The sequence below is a fragment of the Canis lupus genome, chromosome 21, assembly GCF_011100685.1.
Source record: "Canis lupus familiaris isolate Mischka breed German Shepherd chromosome 21, alternate assembly UU_Cfam_GSD_1.0, whole genome shotgun sequence".
Taxonomy (NCBI): domain Eukaryota; kingdom Metazoa; phylum Chordata; class Mammalia; order Carnivora; family Canidae; genus Canis; species Canis lupus.
Genome location: NC_049242.1, coordinates 22,030,220 through 22,050,167, shown reverse-complemented (window position 1 = coordinate 22,050,167; position 19,948 = coordinate 22,030,220). Strand labels below are relative to the sequence as shown.

General features: G+C 55.8%; 1 protein-coding gene and 1 long non-coding RNA gene across 7 annotated transcripts; one reads left to right on the top strand and one right to left on the bottom strand.

Annotated features, from left to right (window-relative positions):
- Positions 1–863: 863 nt before the first annotated feature.
- LOC106560172 lies at positions 864–5,737 on the bottom strand. Of its 2 annotated transcripts, none has more exons than XR_005375359.1 (3): positions 5,602–5,737; positions 1,946–2,079; positions 864–1,783 (listed from the first exon to the last, which is right to left on the bottom strand). It is a non-coding gene; the product is annotated as an uncharacterized LOC106560172 (long non-coding RNA). The 2 variants fall into 2 exon arrangements; XR_005375360.1 differs by having other exon boundaries at positions 5,611–5,737.
- A 251-nt stretch (positions 5,738–5,988) lies between these two features.
- On the top strand, positions 5,989–19,596 carry TSKU (tsukushi, small leucine rich proteoglycan). 5 transcript variants are annotated; one of them, XM_038568549.1, is made up of 3 exons: positions 11,811–13,122; positions 14,496–14,692; positions 17,075–19,596. In XM_038568549.1, the coding sequence occupies exon 3, from the start codon at positions 17,083–17,085 to the stop codon at positions 18,154–18,156; it is 1,074 nt and encodes a 357-aa protein (XP_038424477.1). In that variant the 5' UTR covers positions 11,811–13,122; positions 14,496–14,692; positions 17,075–17,082; the 3' UTR covers positions 18,157–19,596. The 5 variants fall into 5 exon arrangements, with proteins under 5 accessions (XP_038424476.1, XP_038424480.1, XP_038424479.1 ...); XM_038568548.1 differs by lacking the exons at positions 11,811–13,122; positions 14,496–14,692 and adding an exon at positions 5,989–6,069; XM_038568552.1 differs by lacking the exons at positions 11,811–13,122; positions 14,496–14,692 and adding an exon at positions 6,134–6,249.
- Positions 19,597–19,948: the final 352 nt, after the last annotated feature.

Sequence of the window (19,948 nt, the reverse complement as noted above, 5' to 3'; positions counted from 1 at the left end):
AGTTTCCATGCCGATTCTGTGGTGGCAGACGCAGCACATTCTGTCTGAACACACAGGTCAGCTTAGTTCCTGGAGGCGAGAATGAGAGCACAGGCCCTGGGGAAGAGGAAGCCTAGAGCCAAGCTAGGGAAAGGCAGTACCTGAGACGTGGACCGGGCCTCCTGGCAGCTGTTCAGGAGACAATTTGTTCCTAACCCCCTCCCACTAAAACTAAACTGGGAACTCTGGAGGCCGAGGCCCTGGCAGATTTGATGAACAGTGTTGTGCCTCTGTGCAAGCCAGAGTCTCCTGCTGAGAGGGCCCACCAGAGATCCATGGGTCCAGGAAAAGGAACTTCCCTCTCTACTGGCTCCCCTCCCCAATCCCTAGGCCAATGCCACTTTCTGTTTTTTTCTCTGCAGGGGGAAAACAAATCTTTGTGCCTGCCAAACTTCCCATACGCCACACTGTGTTCTCCTGGGCCATACAATCAGGCTCCTGCTTCAGCTTCCCTGTCTAGTTTCTACAAACATTTGCTGTAGAATGAATTAATAAATCATAATAGTAAAGAGATAATATAAAAGAGATAATAGTAAAGAGATAATAGTAGCAGCCAACATTCATCAAGTGCTTGTTATATTCCAGACACTGTACTACACATTCTATACGTGGATTAATTCATTTAATTCTCACAATAACCTTTGAAGTAGGAACTATTTTTCCCACTTTATAGATAAAAAATGCAAGGTAGGGGCTCCTGGCTGGCTCAGTCCGTGAAGCATGCAACTCTTGATCTCAGGGTTGTAGATCTGAGCCCCATGTGGGGTGTGGAGATCACTTAAAAACAAAATCTTCTTTGAAAAAAAGAAGAAATGTAAGGCAGAAAGAGAAATTTAAGAACTTGCTTACGCCCGGGGTGCCTGGGTGACTTGATCAGTTGTCTGCCTTCAGCTAGGGTCATGATCTCAGGGTCCTGGGATTGAGCCCCACATCCATCCGGGCACTCTGCTCATTGGGGAATCTGATTCTCCCTCGGCCTCTGCCCCTCCTCCCCACTTGTGCACTGTCTCAAGTGGATAAATAAAATCTTTAAAAAAAAAAAAAAAGAACTTGCTATAATGAATCAATGAATGAATGAACACCCTTGTTCATGACAGAGGTATCCTCACTATGCTATGGAAGCACAGAAGCACAGAGGAGGGCCTCCAAGGCTCAAGTTAAGGGCTGGGAAAGTCACCTAGAGAAGGTGATACTCACCTGAATTTTGAATAAGCAAGAGATAGGGTGGAGTAAGGGGCCCTTCTGTAGGGGGGCACAGCAGGAACAAAGATGTGGAGGCCAGGATCTGCAGGGGACCCCAACAGCTGGGGACTGGGGAGTTTGGGGCCTCCAGCTGCAGCAGGGGGCAGGAGTGGAGAGCAGCCCCCTCTCCCCACCCTGCACAAAAGCACAGATCAAGCGCTTCCAGGCTCAAAGGAAGAGAAAGTGGGGGAAATGAAAATGTCTTTGTGGAGGAGGGAGCGGGAAGACCATGAGGACTGCAGCTGGCAGACGGAGCTCAGAAAGTCATTCCAGGCAGGGGGGGAAAAGCACGGAGGTGGGAGAGTGGGAGAGAAATATTTAGGGAAGCATTTGGTTTGGCAGGAGGAAAAGAGTGTTCATCGCACAGTGACTGCTGAGACACCAGCCAAGCCCATGCACAAAATTCTGCCCTGCTGAGGAACGGCTGGAGTTCTGACAGGGCCGGTTTGAGGTCTTCGCTGTGTGCCCCTGAATGGGCACTTCTGAGGCTCAGTTTCCACATCTGTAAAATGGAGATAAGAGACTATCTAAGAGTATGTTCAGAGGTTCAAAAATGAAAGCATTTGTGGAAGGACTCTGCAAACCCTAAGGAAGTCAGCCATGTCCCCCAGTCCCTGCACTGTCATCAGCATCACCAGGCAAGCTTTTACAAAACACAGCATACCACAAGCCAGCTCGGCTCTATGGAATCAGAAGGGGCCATGGACAGGCAATCTTTGTCTTCCAGCTCTTCTTTTCTGGTATTTCCTCACGTGGTCCTGGTGCTCTATTAGCTTTAGATCTGCCAGCTTCTGACAGCTGGAAAGAAGAAAATGCAGCAAGAAAAATAGAGATTCAGAAGGTTCATGGAAATACATTGGATTTGGAGGGTTTTCCGGTCAGGGCTTGACAGCTATGATAAGGGAGAGAAAAAGACCTTTTAGCTTTCTCAGAGCATGGGAAATGAGCAAGGCAACCAAAGGGACTATTGGTGCCTTTGACCTCCAGTCTGGAGAGTTCTGGGAAAAGAGAAATCTTCCCCCTGATCACCCTCAGTTGTAGTATAGCTGGTCAAGGAAGTCAATGAAAAGTACACAGCATCCGATAGTTTACAACACTTTTGCATCTGTGTTCATTCATCTGATCCTCCCTACATCCCTGTGAGGGAGGGCTTCTTAATTATTCCCATTTTACAGGTAAGCAAACTGAGGCTCAGGAGAAGGAAGGGACTACCCCAAAGTCCATAGGTAGCAGAGAATAGAGCAATGGTTTGCATCTGAGACTCTTCAGTCCCGAGGCCTCTCTTATTATACCACATTTGGCTTTTGTGTGGATTGTAAGGGAGTATAAGGAGCACTAGAGCCCAAACTATTGTTCTAGCTCTGCAGAAAAAAGGTTGTGTGACATGGGACAGATCTCTTGCCTTCTTCTCTGGGCCTCACCGCTAACAATCTGGGTGGTAGTTGTAGGGATTAAATGACGTAATGACCTTTAAAAAACACCCAGCACAGTCTCTGGCATGGGATAACAGTCAGGATAACCACAGAAGGATGAAGAGAACGGGAAAGTGATAGGGCCTACGTACAAAGGGAGGGGCGACATAATAGAATGAAGGACCAACTGTGCCAGGCAGTGGGCTTCCGGCAGGGGAATCTGGAGAGAGACTTGAAGACTGTATAGGTGCTCCCCTCCCTCATCTCCTTCCCCCAGTTCGTGTGATTAAAGGACTAGAGCTTAAATGTGTAAGAGGGGGTGGCCAGAAATGAGGCTGAAGAGGTACGGATGGGGCGGGGGAGGGCGAGGGGAGGCATCTCATGGGCCTTGAATGCCAAGCCAAGGAGTTTGGCTCTTGCCATTGAAAGGTTTTAAGTAGACAAGTGTCATGATGAGTTTTGCAGATTTGCAGTTTAGAAAGGTTATTTTTGCTGCAGTGTAGACAGCACACAAGGGAGGTGGGTAGGGCTGACGGACATTCCCTATCCAAAGCCCCAGTTAGGGAAGATGAGGGAAATGATAAATGCAGAAGTGCTCAGAAACTGCCTCCAGCCACCAACCAAGGCGTGAAGGGCTGTTCATCACGTGTCTAAGTGAAAAGCCCTTTGGGGGAGCCTGGATCCTCCAGCCCAGCTGGCTAGACCTTGCATACAAAGGGCAGAAGTTAGCATCCCCTTCCCCTCCCTGCTGAGCTCCCGGGAGTTGATTTATTTATCTCCATTCCTCAGATGCCCAGCAGGAGCCTCCACACCATAACTCCACATCAAGGGACGGGAGGGTGAAAGTCTCCAAGCCAGGGCAAAGGGGGATGGCACCAAAAGAAACCCCCTTCCCCACAGGAAGGGGACCAGAGAGTCAGATGGCCATTCCCCTGCCCCCTCCCCTCCCAAGCCTGCTGGGCTTCCCAGCCTCCACACCGTCCCTGGCGGGAGACAAGGCAGGATGGCGCTTCCCGTGAGCCAGACTACCGCTTTACTAAGGTGCAGTGTTCACTTCTCACAACAGCCTCTTTTACAGCTGCAGATCCTCAGAGAGGGTAGGTGACTTGCCTAAGATTACCCCAAACTGGGAAGTGACAGAGTTGGAACCTAAACCCTGGCCAAGCTCAGGGCCCTCATCGAATGCTTTTTTGGGGTCTCCTACCCCCAGGCAGCCACGGGGGCCTGGGAAAGGCTCTATCCCCTCCTGAGGGCACCAGGCTGCACACAGAATGCATAGAGGATGCAGAGTCCCATCTCAGCGGCCTATTTATTATAAGCTCAACTGTGAGGAGGTGACTGGATGCAAAAGAGTCTATGGTACAATTTCAAAGATTGATGAGAAGTCCGGCTGGTTGGCCCTCTGGCCTCCCCAATTCTGGCAGCTGGGCTTCTAATTGGGGGAGGATGATGCGCAGAGGCAGAGGAAAGAGGAGAGCTCTTTCGGTCCCATACTGGTAAGACCAGGCTCGCAGCCTTCTCCCCTTCACCTCCCTAACAGGGAGGGTCTGGGGGGTCTCAGCCCAGGGGAGCACCATCTACTGGACCCACACAGTGACTGGGTGCAGGGGAGGACGTGCAAGAGCGCTCTGTTCTCTGTGTAGCAGATTCAGTTTTGCTGCCCTGAGGCCTGGGGTAGCGGCCTCCACTCCTCCTTCCCCAGGCAGACACATACATACAAGCCCAAGCAACTTTTTGTAATTTAAAAAAAAAAATTAATAAGGAGCAAAAAGAGTGGGAGTGCAAGTCTGGGCCACTGCAGGGGGGAACATTGCCCAATCTCTGCACCCCAGGGCCCTCTCCACAACAGGGGGTTCCTGGGAGGTCCAGGGTTCAAGACCAATGCCTCCCTCTACCCCAGGGCCAGATACCTCTGGGGTGCCTGACAACTGCCCTCCACCCGGGTCTAGGTGTGCAGACTGGGAGGCTCAAACTCACCCCCTCCCTTGCCCCAACCTCACATAGGGAATGCACCCATCAGGCAATTTCTCTTTCTCTCTTAATCCTCGTTTTTAAGAGATTTTTTGTTTATGTCTTCCTGACCTTATAACCACTTTAAAGAGGAGTGAAGAGGGATCCCTGGGTGGCGCAGCAGTTTGGCGCCTGCCTTTGGCCCAGGGCGCGATCCTGGAGACCTGGGATCGAATCCCACATCAGGCTCCCGGTGCATGGAGCCTGCTTTTCCCTCTGCCTGTGTCTCTGCCTCTCTCTCTCTCTCTCACTCTGTGACTATCATAAATAAATAAAAATTTAAAAAAAAAAAAAAAAAAGAGGAGTGAAGAGAGGATGAGCTACAGAGGGAGGAATAAATGGTGCCTAGTCACACACGCAGTTTCCCTTCTTAGAAATCCAACCAGGGAGGATCCCTGGGTGGCGCAGCGGTTTGGCGCCTGCCTTTGGCCCAGGGCGCGATCCTGGAGACCCGGGATCGAATCCCACGTCAGGCTACCGGTGCATGTAGCCTGCTTCTCCCTCTGCCTCTCTCTCTGTGTGATGACTATCATAAATAAATAAAAATTAAAAAAAAAAAAAAAGAAATCCAATCAGTAGTCCACGGTTCCCTTAGGAAAAACTAAGTGGCCGCTCTCCCCTCCCCTGTCCTGTCCTGTCCTGTCCTGTCCTGGTAGTTTTTCTGCCCGGCCCCCGGCCCCTCGGGGCCTCGTGTTTCAGATTCCCGGTCAACTCCTCACTAACGTCTCTGGACCTCCTTCACTCAAAAAAAAAAAAACGAGAGGGATGAACTCCAGAGGGGGAAACCCTCACCCACTCGGCCGCCGTCTCACCAACGTCTCCCCACCCTCCCTCCTTCCCTCGCACACACACGCCCGCGCACACACACACACACACACACACACGCCCGCACACGCACTCGCGCGACCTCCAGATGTTCCCGGCCGCGCGGCCATCTGCTGAGGCTGCTCAGGCGCTCCGGGGGAGGGGCAGGGATCCCCGCTGGTTGCAGGAAGCTGGGAGCCAGGCCGACCGGAGTGGGCGGGAGCTGCGTGCGCACTTTTGAGACGCTCCCTGGGGTGGAACCCGAGCTCGGCTCCGGCTCCGCGGGCGGGCGGGGGGGGGGGGGCGGGGCGCGCGCGCGCCGGGAAAGCCGGCACTTTGGCGACACTCCCTAGGTCGCCGGGCGGCGGGCCCGAGCGGCCGCTGGGCGCCGGACGGGCGGGGGGGTTCCCGGCGGCGGGCGGCGGGAGGCGGGAGGCGGGAGGCCGGAGGCGGGCGGGGGCCGGGGGGCGGGCCGCGCCGCGCGGAGAAAAGCGCCGGCCGAGGGCCCGCGGCCGGGCCGCCTGGGTGAGCGTGCCGAGGCGGCTGCGGCTGCGGCTTCCAGGTGGGTGCGCGTCCTGGGGGAGCGGGGGTCCGCGCTGCGTGCACAGGTCGCGGCTCGACCCCGACCTCGCGGCCCCATGCGGGCCGGCGGCGCTGAAGTCTGGGGGCGGGCCCCGGGCGCCTCAACTTTTCCAGGACCGGGGCGTGGGCAGCGGCTGCGGGGCGCCCAGGGCTCGGCCGGGTAGGGAGCCCGTACCGAGGGGAGACAAAGGCTCTGGGCGGGCGGGGGCGGGGGCGGGGGCCGGCGCCTCTGGGGTCTTTGTGCGGACACGTGCATCACGCGTTTGTGGGTCTTTGTAGCTTTGGACCCGGGGACGTGCATCTGCCTGCGCCTTTGTGTGGCGGTTTGGTGCCGTGTCCGCGCCTTGTGGGCCGCGTTCGGTTGTGGGTGTGGGTGGGCGCGTCGTGTGTCCGCGTACGTGGTCGTGCCTGTCGACGTGTCTGGGCCGATGTCCGTGGAGTGTGCGCGCCGAGAGCCAGACGCCGCCCCGGCTCCTCGCTCCCCCGCGGTCCACCCGGGCCCCGACTTGACTTCAAACTTTTCTCCTGGTTCCTCCGGCAACAGCCCCGTCCCCCTCCCGCCGCAGCCCGGGCAGGGGCGCTGGCAGCCCTCTCCCTCCTTCACCTCCTGGGGCCCTTGGAGCGCGAGGGGATGGGGTGGGGTCGGGGGGGGTCGGCCGCGCTTGGGGACTCGCCCAGGCCAGGCCAGGGCTGGGCGGAGCGTGCCGGACACCCCGGCCCAGCCAGCCGGGAGCAGAGAGGTAAGCGGACCGTCCTGGGCCCCGGGGCGGGGGGGGGGGGGGAGGCGGGAGAGGAGGCGGCAGCTGGTGCTGCTCGCCCCGCACTTCTCGGAGGGAGTGTATGTGACCGAGGGAGACGTGTCTGCCTGGCGAGAGGCCGGCCCCAGCCCGCGGCTGCTCCGCTTTGAGATCTGCTCTTGGCCGGCGTCCCGCCCCCGGGGGGGCGGGGGGCGGGGGTAGGAGGTGGGGGAGGGGCGGGGGGGTGGGGGCCAGCCCTCCGATCCGGTAGGTGACGAGGCGTCGGCTTCTGGGATCCCCGCACCTACTGGTTCCCAGTGGGTCGGCCACGGGCCCACAGACCTGCTCAGGGCGAGTTGCTCAGCCTCTGGCAGTCGCAGTCCCCCTGCCCTGGATGCGGGGCCAAAGAACTCCGCTTGCAGTCGGGGTAACCCGCGCTGCGGGATTCGGCCCCACACTTGGCCGGGACCAGGAGGTGACTCAGGAACTTCTCCAGTCCTTCCTGACAGCTCTACCCTTCAGATAAGTCCAGACTTGTGGAGCCGAGGTCTGACCCGAGAGGGAGCTCTCAGAGATGGGAGTCTTTTGGGCCTTTGATCCTGGGTCACGGAGATAGCCCCAACACCTTCCTTTCCCTGCCCCCTCACCCTGCCCCAGTCTTTAACCTAGAATTGTGCGGATGCTGCAGATGTGAAGGAGAGGCAAAAGCCATTCACCTGGAAAGGAGGCAACCCCTGGCGCTTTCCTTTCAAACCACAGCTTTGAAGTTAGGGAGGGATGAAGTGAGGTGGGCCAGGAGCCCCCGCAGCCCAGGAAGGAAGGCTGGAATGCAGCTGCAGAGGCAGGCCCGGGGAATATGCCAGGAGGCGGGAAGTGTCTCCCAGGGAGGGAGCAGCACTATATGGCTCAGTGTATTCTGATCACAGCACTGAGGTGGTCAGCATTGCAGACTGTAAGATGCAAGGTGTGTGGTGGGGTGGGGTGGGGATTGGAATTCAGCTGGGAGGGAAGAGAGGGACCAAATAGGAGGGCCTTAAATGCCAGGTCTAGGAGCCAGGATTTGAACCTGCAGGTGGTAGAGAGCTGCTGGAGGGTCTAAGCAGGCATAATAGGGTAGGATTGGTCATTCTAGGAAAACTTCCTCTGGCTTGTGGGCTGTGCTGGAGACTGGGAGACCAATCTGCAGGCAGAGTTGAGCCAAGACCTAGATTTTATTCCCACTCTGTCACTTCCTAGCTCTGTGACCTTGGGCAAGTAACTTTACCTCGGATTCTACGTCTTCTTATCCTTCAAATGTGAGCAGAGTAATTCCTGTCTCACCAATCTGTTGTGAATGTTAAATAGGATGGTGACTTACATGTGCTAACAATATGAGACGAGGTTTGTAGTCTGCCTTACATTGTTGGAGTGCACTGACAATAGAAGGCAGAGCAGGGATCCCTGGGTGGCTCTGCGGTTGAGCACCTACTTTCGGCCCAAGGTGTGATCCTGGAGTCCTAGGATCAAGTCCCACATTGGGCTCCCTGCATGGAGCCTGCTTCTCCCTCTGCTTCTCTCTCTGCCTCTCTCTGTGTCTCTCATGAATAAATAAAAAATCTAAAAAAAAAAAAAAAAAAGAAGAAGGCCGAGCAAGCTTCACCTGTAGTCCTAGCCACGAGAGCCCAGGGGGACGGTGCATGGTAGACAAAGAAAAGAGCATCTCTGTCCTCTTCATCAGAGGGAATAACCAATGCAAAGGCATGATAGGCCTTTGCAAGATAGAAGCAAGATAGGCTCCTAGTCTGGCAAGCTCTCTATGCAGGATAGGTTTTAAGTGGAAGCAGTGGTGAGGTCCTGTTCTTCTGTTGGGATTGTACTCTAGCACACAGTAAGGCTGACAATCAGAGGCAGGGGCCCAGGAATAAAGCTGTTGTAACAGTCCAGGCCAAGAGGCCTCCTGAGCCCAACCTGGGCAGGGGGAGGTAACTGCCTGGCTTGGTGAGGGAAGAAGTGGAGACCATGACCATCTACCCAGGTGTGGCTGCTGATTCTTTCTGTCACAGGTGACACACCTGCTTCAGCCTGCTTTGGCTTCTGCAACCTTTCCAAACCCCTTCCCAATTCCCTGATAGATCCAGGTCAGCCAGCATTTGTAGCCCAGGCAGGGCCCTGGATGGTGCATTAGGAGAGAATCCAAGGCTTCTGGGTACATTTTGGATTCTTTAAGCTCTGCCCCTGCCTTATCTTTGACCTTCTGTTGTCTCAGCTCCTTTTTCTTTCCTGGCCCCTGAAAGCAGCCATTGGGGGGCAGGAACCCACATGCAGTGAGCACCAATGCGTGCCAGCCCTGGGACTAAGTCTTCATTTTACCTTGTGTAATCATCCCAGTGACCTGCTGGGAGCAATACTAGAATTCTCACCATGTTACAAATGAAAGCTTAGACTTAGGGGTGAGGGCACAGGTAAGCCTCCTAGCAGGAGAGGCACTCTGGGGTCAGAGCCCAGTCTGCCTGGCTGCAAAACCCATTCCTCTGCCCCAGACTGCCTCCCCGTGAGTCCATACAGGCTGCCTTTCACAGCAGAGAAAACAGCTTTGGGAGTCTTGCCCATTTCCCTGTAGAACATCCTCCTCGGGCAAGGTTGCTGGGCGCACCTGCACCAGGGATAATGTCATAGAGGAGGCCAGGCACTGGGGGTCAGAATACCTGGATCCTGAGTCCAGCCTCTGTCCTCACTGGCTGCATGACTCTGGATAGATCACCAAACTTCTCTGGGTCTCTTCACATAGCTGTAGGATAGATACAGTACTGTCTATCCTGCTGATCTTGCAGGGTGACCGAACAGGTCATAGTTGAGGCATTGGAAAGGTTCAGAGGTGTTCTTTGGTGAAGTAGTATTTTAATGCCTGGTACATCTTCATGTAGCACCTGCTTTATGCCAGTTCCAGTGCTTAGCTAGAAGGACATAAAAACCAATCTGACCCCATCCTTGCTCACAGGAGGACAGACTGGTAAACATAATCATAGTCCAGCACGATCAGCTGTAGCCGTTGCCCATGCGGGCCCATTTGTAAGTTGAGTCACAGTAGTATGAGGGATTTGGAGCTCAGACATCTGGGTTTGAGACCTGGTTCCTCTACTACGCCACTGAATAATGCCAGCCGTCTGCAAAATAGAGTAATCCCCATGGTCAAAGACTGTGATGAGGCAGAGAGGAGGTGGTGATGTAGAAGTGCGTGGTGAGCTGACGTGTTTGTACAGATTGTGTGGCATTAGCAATTCTGCTGGGAGAGCCAGTCCTCAAGGCTCCAGGAGTTTGGCCCTGAAATTCTTTCTGCCTTGCGTTTCCAGAGCTGACTTAAGTGGTTGGCTGGGCGGGGCAGGGGAGGGGAGACAGTGGGTGGTGGTGTTGGGGCACCCAGCGGATGTTAATGGAATTTCCACCTGGGGGAAATTGGCATCAGCTGGAGTGAGCTCTTGGTGGAGGGAGCAGGGTGGGAGGCAGCTCAGCATTGAGCAGTCTCAGGTGGGTGCTAGGGCCCTGGTCCAGCCCAAGGCTCAGCCTCCCACCCGCCTCATTCCCATGCCAGGGGCTCCCCCTTGAAGTTGTCGTGAGAAGCTGGCAAATCTTTGGCTCAGAAATGCTGTGGTGTGGCACCAGGAGCAGGCACCTGGGGCCTTAGACAGGCCTACGCCAGAACCCCGAGCTCTAGATAGATCTCAGAGAAGGAGGAGGGAGTTTGGGGCCTGGCCAGCCGACACCAGCACACTGCCTGGAGAATGTTACTATAAGCAGTCACAGACCTGCCGGGGTGCCTGGCACTGTGCTGGGTACTTGGGAAGGGAAAAACCTAAGAAGAATAACACGGCCATTGCCTCCTGGAAGCTTAATAAATCATCAGCATCATTGACTACCACACATCGAGCACTTAACATGAGGCAGACGTTGAGCCTAGTGTTTCACACACCATCCCATGAGGCTTTGGCCAGCCCTGTGTTGTTGTCCCTTTTGAGAACACTGAGACCCAACAAGGTTGACACTTGCCTAAGGCAAGGAAGTACGGGGCTGGATTTACACCTGGGTCTGAGTCCAGCAGTTAATCCTGAATTACTGGCCTGTTCATTCATCCAACAGTGTTTGCCATGGCCTCCAGGCCTGGCTCTGTCCCCAGAAGGGGGAAGGGGTGAACAGGTGAAGAAGGCAGAGTCACTGCCCCAAGCCGCTCACACTTGAAGCCAGGAGACAGGCAGGTAAATAACGGTAGAGAATGTCGTCAGTATGCATCCGAAGGAGGCACGTGGATGGTGTGAGAGGCCGGAGTGGGAGAGGTGGCTCCGGGGCCTGAGTCGGACAGAACAGGTTTTGTTCTGCTGGCAGGGCCGGGGCAGGCCAGGTGGATGCGGGTGCTGCCAGGCAGCAGTCAGGCGTCGGAACTGGGTCCTGGGCCCTGCTGTGCCATTTCCTTGTTGTCACTACCCCCTCAGGTTACTCTTACTCGTGCTCTCTGGGGGACCTTGCAGTTCCCCACTCGGAATTCTCTGAGTTGGAGGAAGTGCAAGCAAGGGCAAAGAGTTCTGCAGAGCTCACCACCGTAGGTTCACTTCAAGATAGGGGCTCAGCTCGGGGAGGGAGGGCTGTGAGGACAGCCTGCAGGTGCCTCTGTGCCACAGTGAACTTGATTTCTGGAGGTAGAAGTAGAAGTTGGGAGGTTTTTGAGAAGGGGAGTGAGGTAACCAAAGCTGTCCTGGAGGCTCTCCTAGCAGGGCCTGGGGTGTCACGGTAGGGGGACCTTCCCAGGGGTCTGCCAGTAAATAGCCACATGATTTAGTCTCTTGACCTCACAGGGCCATCAGCAAACTTCCCTTAGAGTCACAGTGGTTCCACCAAGGAATAACTCCTGGCCCCTGCCCAGAGGACCTTATGCTATGCCCCCCAAACCCAGGGTGGGCAGGTTGTAAAGTCTGTGTGTTCTGTAACCAGGCTGATCAGGGTCTTTTATCTGCAGGTTTGGGTTTGGAAAAGCACGGCTACATCTTGGGCCAAAGATCCCTTTCCTCCCTTGCCTTCGATGATGGCCACCTGTCTGCCTTTCCCTTTCTCCCCAGGGTAGATCACAGGGTCCCAGAGGGAGGCAGAGTCTGTACTGTTACATAGGTGAGAGAACTGAGGCCCAAAGAAATAAAACTCTGAGGGTCACACAATGGGGGTACACCCAGCACTAGAGGCCAAGGCAGGTGTTAGTGACCCTGTCCTGGGTTGCCCTTCTGTCCCCACCGCTGGTCTGTAAGCCTTGTGAGGTCTGGTACCCCCACCCTCACCCCACATACACCTCTCATGGCCTCACACAGCACCTGTACTTAAGAGAGATTGAGTAAATGCTTCTGGCACGAATTGAACTCCTGAGACGCTGGAGTTGCACTGTCTGGGTGAAGCCAGAGGAGCTGAGACTCCAAGAGGAGAGGGGATGTGTCCATAGATGTGGACAGGCCAGGCCGGTGCTTGTCACCATGCACAGTTGTCCTGTTGCCTCCCCTTCAGCCCCCGGAGAGTGGGGAAGGGGATGGGGAGGGGCTCCCGGGGGGCTCCTACCACACAGCCTAGGAGAGGCATAAGCACTCATCAGTGGCTCATCCATCAGGTCCTGGCACTGTGGTCTCTGGTCCTCACAGCAACTCCTGGAGGAAGGGGTTGTCTCCATCTTAGGTGAGGAAACTGGCTGAGAGGAAGTCACTTCCCAGAGTTGCCTAATTCGGCATGTGACTCCTGTTCCCAGTATCGTAGGTCCTTCAGATCAGGGAATTGATCCCAGGATGACAGTTCTCATCAACCCTGATCAGTGGGTAGAGGCCTCCTAGAGCACCACGTCAGGAAAAGCTCTGAGGCCCAGTGCGGTTCCCTCGGAGGCAGTGCTGTGATTGAGTAGTGACCTCCACAGTGGTATGGCTGTAGGTAGGATCAAAAGACATCATCTTTCCATCATGTGGCCTCCACCGCCCTGGAGCCTCATTTCTCTATGGGAATATTCAGCTTCCAAGTCTCGTCTTCATAACTGTTCCCTCCGAAGCTTATGGGACCACCATCACCAGTCCAGATTCAGTCTAAGGCACTGGTCCGGACTGGTAAAGTGACTCACCTGGTCTTCACTGCAAGTTAGCGTCCAAGGTTTCTGGCTCTCTGAAGATCTTTCCTCTTCACGGAGCTGAGGCTGGTGGTTTCTGTCCAGGGGAACTCACATTGCTCATCCCTTCTCCGATCCAGCAACCCTGTTGAAAAACAGTATGCCTCCCAGGAAAGAACTGCTCTCCCAGAGGGTGCCGGTAAGAGCTTTGACATGTTTCAAACGTGTGCCGAAGGAAGGAGGAAGAGAGATGGGTCAGGCCCACCTGCTGCCCCCCACCACACACCTGTTCCCTATCCGCGGAGGAAGGCAGGGTGGTCCACCCTGCAGTCTTCCCATGTGCTCAGAATCCTGCCAGGTGCCTAACTGTCACCATTTTATTTCGTCTCCATGACAGTCCTGTGAAGTAGCTATTCACCTCTCCATTTTACAGATGGAGAGACTGAGACTCCAAGATCATGGCTAGCCAAGATCAGAGAAAGAGATGGCCATGGTCCTTGAGGAGGCTTCATTAGTGTGTTTCTCAGTGTATTTTATATATATTTCCACCATAAGAGAGGAAATGGGAGAAAAAGAGATTATGACATGTTTAAATATCTCAAAGTTCTACGATCTAAAGAAAAACTACTGTTGGGTGGATATATTTTCTTCTAGACTTTCCAGAATTAGGATTTGGGTTGGTTGTTTTTCTTTTTTTTAAATGGATAGTTATAATTTTCCTAGACATGCAATTTATCCTTATGATACCTAGCATTATGGCATCAGCCCCCTCTATGAGGCCGCCGACTTTTCTGAGCATGATTTTTATGGACTCTGTAAGATGCCCAGGAGACTTCAGCAGCCATCCTGAGTGGGCTGGGAAACCCTAGCCCGGAATCAGGAGACCAGACCCTGAACATGGGCTGCCACCACCTTGCTAGGGGGCCGTGGAAAGTCATTGCACAGTGGGCTACAGCCTCCTCGTCACTAAGGTGCCAGGCTGCATACCCCACACTATAGCCTTCGTGGCAGCAAATGAGCAAAGGCCTTTTATGAACTATAAAGAGCTATAAAGGTGAGAATTTTCCTTATCTTCCCTCAGTCTACCCCGGAGAAAGTTCCACCTTTCCCTTGGCTCCTGAGCCTTTGGCTAAGGGCATGGAGCCACAGTGCCAGGCCCTAGCATCTCTGAGACACTCCTATAAAGGCACTCCTCCTGATGTTACCCCAGGAGCGACTTCCTCTGCTCAGGACAGGGACCCTGACTCTCAGACACTGGCCCACGCCTCCACAGTGGTAAGGCATCTCAGGGATTTCTCCTTTCTCTTGACTGCCTGGGACCATCTCCAAACCCCCCACCCCACCCCACCCCACCCCCCCGAGAGACCTCGGGGCTCTGCTGCGAGCTCACGAAAGCCTCCCTGCTCCCCCAGAGCCACTGAGTATTAAAGACCATGGCGCCTCCCTCCTCCTTTCCCAGCAAAGTACGGAAGCATGCGTTCCACTTGAACCAGTTGTGAGGTTACTGCAGCCCAGTACAGTTCCAGTCTCTGCCCACCTCCCCTGTGTCATCCTCCATGTCCTCTAAAACAGACACCAGCTGACCTCCAGGAGTAGCTGCAGACGTGGGGGAGAATGCAAGTCCAGCCCTAGCCCGTCGTCACCGGCTCCGACCACCTGCCACTGGGAATGTCCAGGCCTGGCACAGAACAGGGGCCCCGGCCGAGGTGGCCGCTGTGCAGGGCTGGGCGCGGGCCTCGTCCAGGGTGCTCCAGGAACAGGCACAACAGGTACAGGTACACAGGTGGGCCTCCACCTGCACTACTGCCCCCTTTACAAAGTCAGCTGCCCTGTCTCCAGTGGCTTGGTATGACCATCTTGCACTGGTGCACAGCTCTTCACAGTTTGCATTGCCCTTTGGTGGGAGTTGAGTCATGTCATGTGAAGAGGGCAGGGCAGGAATTATTGCCTTGTAGTGCAGAGGACAAGTGGAGGCCTGGGAGGGCGACGAGAAGAAGCCCCTGCTCTAGAGGAGAGGGCTTGGGCTGTGTTCGGGCTGCGGGTTACATAAGCAGGAGCTCACCAGGGGCCATCTGGCATTTAATAAGCACATTGTATAATCACCTTTGGGAACCAAAGGGTAATCTCGGGGCTTTTGTGTGTGTGCTGTGTTTGCTTAAACCCCAGGAAGGTGGGTATGGGCAGATGGGCTTGGCAGGGAAGGTGGGGCTCTGGGTAGTAATGAGCCCCTGTGGTGAGAAGTTCAACCAGCAAAACAAAGGGGGCTTGGAATAACTCAATATTTTTCTTTTGGTTCCAGACATTGGAACACTCTGTCTTGCCTCAGTTGGGACCAAGTCCAGGATGCACCTGGGCTGGGTTTAATCCTCAAATTGGACTCTACAAAAGAAAGGGGTGGGAGAGGAGAGGCCCACATGAAGGGGGGCAGAGAGAAGAGCCCCACTTCTCGCTGCTCTCTGTAGAGCCAGAGTGCAGATCAGATAGCTGCCCCTTTAAAGTTTCATGTAGGGCCAGTAATGCTATCCAGCTGCTCCCTCCCCCGAGGGCCAGTGGGAGGGATGGGGGGATGGCGGGGGAGACCGGGCAGGGGGGCAGGGCCACCCCAGATGAAGAAACCTGCTGAGGAGACGCTAGGTGCCTTCTGTCTCCTGGGTGGAGTGGACACTGTGTAGCAGGAGGAGGTAGCCACAGACTTTGTGGTAGGAGGCTTTTACTACTCAACCCTCCCTCATCCCCCTGCAAGCCTCTCCCTCAGCACATCTGTCCCTGGAGCTGCAGTGGGCATGAACTCAGGCTTTGGGTCACACAGACGTGCGTGGGTGTGAGGAATGAATGTGACAATGTACGTGCTGGCGTCGCTGGCAGCTCCTGTTACAATTGTACAGGAGGGAAACTGAGGCCAGGAAGGGATGTGGCTTGCGTCATAGCATGTGTCAGTGGGAAAAGCGCCTCTTGGGACTATCTCCGCTGGGTACTTGACCAGTCCTGCTGGAGGAAAGCAGATGAAAAGAGGGGAATTGGGATTGAGCAGGCCTGGGTTCTAATCCTGTCCTACTTTTATTAGTTTGGGCTAAAACCCTGTTCCTCTCTGAGCCTCTAGTTCTTCATCGGTACAATGAAGGAACCAGCCCAGCTGCCTGCCCTGGGCTAAAGGAAGGGCCAAACGGGCGTTAAGAGTGTATCAGCTGTGGGTAGGGACAGGGCAAGGGGAATGAGGCTTGGACAGGTGTCCCCAGAGCCCATCTGGAAGTCTTGACACAGGGGTCCCCAGTTGGAATAAGGATCCTGCATGGATCTAGAGGACAGGCCAGGGAGGGGGCTTAGGCCTAGGGATTCAGCTGTTGTTACCCACAAAAGGGGAAGCATGGGGACAGTTATTGCAGGCCCCCCTTGCAGGGAGAGGCTTCAGTCTCGGGGGATGGCGTGTGGGTCTCAGACATGGCTCAGCCCCTGCGAAACCATGACAGTGAGTCATGCTTCCTCTATACTCCATCTGGGTCCATCCCCCCGTACATGTGGCCGTGCATAGCTTTCTGGACCTTCTGCATCTCCGTTCTCTCTTCATGAAGCGGCAATAGAAATAGCCGCCTTGTGGTTCCTGTAATTGTGAAGGTTCAGTGGGAGTGTGTACCAGGAGGCAGGTAGCGCAGCCCCCAGCACCCAACACATGCGGCAGGGGTGGATGGCCCCCAGCACCCTAGCCCCTCCCCGCTAGCATCTGGAGCAAGACCAGCCCATGGACCCTAGCGCATCAGGGCTGGAGAGGGAGACCAAAGACCCATCCAGTCCAGGAGATTTCCACCAGGGTTGTAAACAGGCCTGGAAGGTTCCAAGTCCCACCTTCACATCAGCCAGAACATGCCTGCTTTTACCTGCTAATCTTTTTAAGAAAGTGTTCTGCTGCTTCCAGTTTAAAATCCACCAATCTGGCCTAACCCCTTCACCATACAGGTGCAGAGACCAAGGCCAGAGAGGAATGGGGACCAGGAATTACACGAGGAAGAGTGTTCCAGGCCAGGAATCCTGGGAGGATAGGTAGTGGCACCTTTCAGCTGTGCCTACACAGGCCAGCTCATGTCTTTTGTGGTGGGTTAAGAACCATCTGGTATGGGGTCCCTGCTCCCGTCCCTCACCTGTGGCTCTCTTTCCAGCCCCCACCATGCTGTGGCCCCTGCTGCTGCCCCCACTGCTGTTGCTTGCTGTGAGCGGGGCCCAGACGACCCGGCCATGCTTCCCCGGATGCCAGTGCGAGGTGGAGACCTTTGGCCTCTTCGACAGCTTCAGCCTGACCCGCGTGGATTGCAGTGGCCTGGGCCCCCACATCGTGCCTGTGCCCATCCCCTTGGACACCGCCCACTTGGACCTGTCCTCCAACCGGCTGGAGACCGTGAATGAGTCGGTGCTGGCAGGGCCGGGCTATACCACACTGGCTGGGCTGGATCTCAGCCACAACCTGCTCACCAGCATCTCGCCCACCGCCTTCTCCCGCCTTCGCTACCTAGAGTCACTTGACATCAGCCACAACGGCCTGGCAGCCCTGCCGGCGGAAAGCTTCACCAGCTCACCCCTGAGCGACGTGAATCTCAGCCACAACCAGCTCCGGGAGGTCTCGGTGTCGGCCTTCAGTACCCACAGCCAGGGCCGGGCGCTGCACGTGGACCTCTCCCACAACCTCATCCACCGCCTTGTGCCCCACCCTGCGGGGGCCAGCCTGCCCACACCCACCATCCAGAGCCTGAACCTGGCCTGGAACCGGCTCCGCACCATCCCTGACCTCCGGGACCTGCCCCTGCGCTACCTGAGCCTGGATGGCAATCCCCTGGCTGCTGTGGGCCCCGGTGCCTTCAGGGGGCTGGCGGGCCTGACACACCTGTCACTAGGAAGCCTGCAAGGCCTCCCCCAGCTGGCACCCTATGGCTTTCGTGAGTTGCAGAGCTTGCAGGTCTTGGACCTGTCAGGCAACCCTAAGCTCAAGTGGGCAGGAGCTGAGGTATTCTCAGGCCTGGGCTCCCTGCAGGAGCTGGACCTGTCAGGCACGAGCCTGCTGCCTCTGCCCGAGACGCTGCTCATCCACCTGCCAGCACTGCAGAGCATCAGTGTGGGCCAGGGTATGCGGTGCCAGCGGCTGGTGCGGGAGGGCGCCTACCCCCGGCAGCCTGGCTCTAGCCCCAAGGTGGCCCTGCACTGCAGAGATGCCCGGGGATCGGCTGCTGAGCGCCCCAACACTTTGTGACAAATGGTGTAGCCTGGGGCCACAGAACAGACTGCTGCCCTGGGCTTCCTCAGGTCCTGGGTAACTTATATTTTCATGTGCCAACGCCGGGGGTGGGGGAGACCCTGCAGGCCCGTGTGGCAGCATCCTTGGAAAAGAGCTGTGGACCCAGGGGGAGGCTTTGGAGCTGGGACCAACACCCAGGAGCAAAGTCTTGCCCCCTTTGTCATCCCCCAAACCATAAGGAGAAAGTCTTTGATGCCAAACCAGACAGCAGTCCCCTGCTGTCCTTCCCCACTTTGTCCCCAAAGTGCCTTCCCTCAGGCCTGGGCCAGCCTGACTTGTGACAGAAGGAGGGTGGAAGAGAGCCCCTGCTGCAGGGCTGAGGTCAGGCCCACAGCTAAGCATCCCCTCGGGCCTGCAGTCCAGTCACATGGGCAGGGGTGGCTTTTACAAGGCAGTCCGCCTCTTTGTTCTGGGCACACGAGGCCTCCTTCCTCCTTTTCTTTTCCTCTAGAACCTGGGTAGAACCTTCGTCATGGAAGGGACTAGAAAAAAATACCAAGTGTACCTCCTCGCAACCGAGGGGGCAGCTGAGGTCTAGAAAAGGAACATGGCTAATCTGAGGTAATGCAGCAGAGGCATGACCGGCCCCAGCACCCTGCCTCCCAGGGAGGCCCTTTTACTTTTCTGTCTTCTCTAAATCATGCCCTCTGTCCCCTTCCCAGGCTCCTGCATCCCAGGACAGGCAAGGACCCAGGACAGGCAAGGACCTCAGAGGTGGGACCCTGGGCCCCATAACCAGCTGTGTGGCACTGGTTAAGTCAGGTCACCGCGGAGTCTCTGGAAGCTTCAGGCAAGCCAGTTCGAGGCCTACCAGTTTCCCCACTCTGGCATGGGGTCCCCCAGCGTCAAGAATGAAAATGCATCCAGTGACCCCTGAGGTACTGCCTTGAAACCCAGGTCTTGGAGGTCAATGAAGTTCTGGAAGCCCCAAGGGGCCTCCTGGGTTCAGCCTCCCACTAGCTCTGAGCCCAAGGCCCTATCTCACCCATCCATCAGGAGGTGGGTACCCCCATCAGTGTTTATGCTCCGCCCAGGTGGCATCTCAGCTTCCCAGCCCTGGGCTCTTTCCTTAGTATTTGTTTTATAAAAATTGTTGCCTTTGTAATGGACTGTCACTTGGACCACCCCCATCCCCCCACCCCTGCCGGCAGGGGCTGGAAACGTGTCATTTGTAAAAGAAGGAAAACATTGCATTTGTTCACTTTTGTAATGCTGTGTCCTGGGGATGCCTTGTGGGAGGAGGTGTTGGGGGAGAAGCCAGGCATAGGTGGCCCATTGGGGCTCCGTGGGCTGGTCCCACAGAGATGCCCACAGGACAGTGAGAGCTCCATCCTCCCCCACCAGGCCCACCCTACACCTACCTGGTCCTTGATTTAATAAACACTACAAACAGTCCCTCTTTCCATCCTTGCACCCGCATCCACAGATGTGCCCTGGGCAGCCTGTTCTTCCAGAAAAGCCCAGCAACCTCACAGGATTTGGACGGTGTGCTGATATGAGGAGGAAGTCCTTCAGGAATGGGTTGCTCCTTTCACTGTGGCTTGCACCCTGTCTACCCTTCTCTCCCCTCTCCCTGCTACCTCAAGTCCACGACCTTGTCATGGGCCCTGTCCTTCCCCCATCCCTGCCTCTCAGCTGCTCCACACTCTATTAGACCCAGTTCCCATCTCCTCAGAAGCTTTCCCCAAGGTCCCCTTTCCCCTCCCTGATCTGAGCTCCAGCAGTACTTGGTCCTCCTTGGCATTTT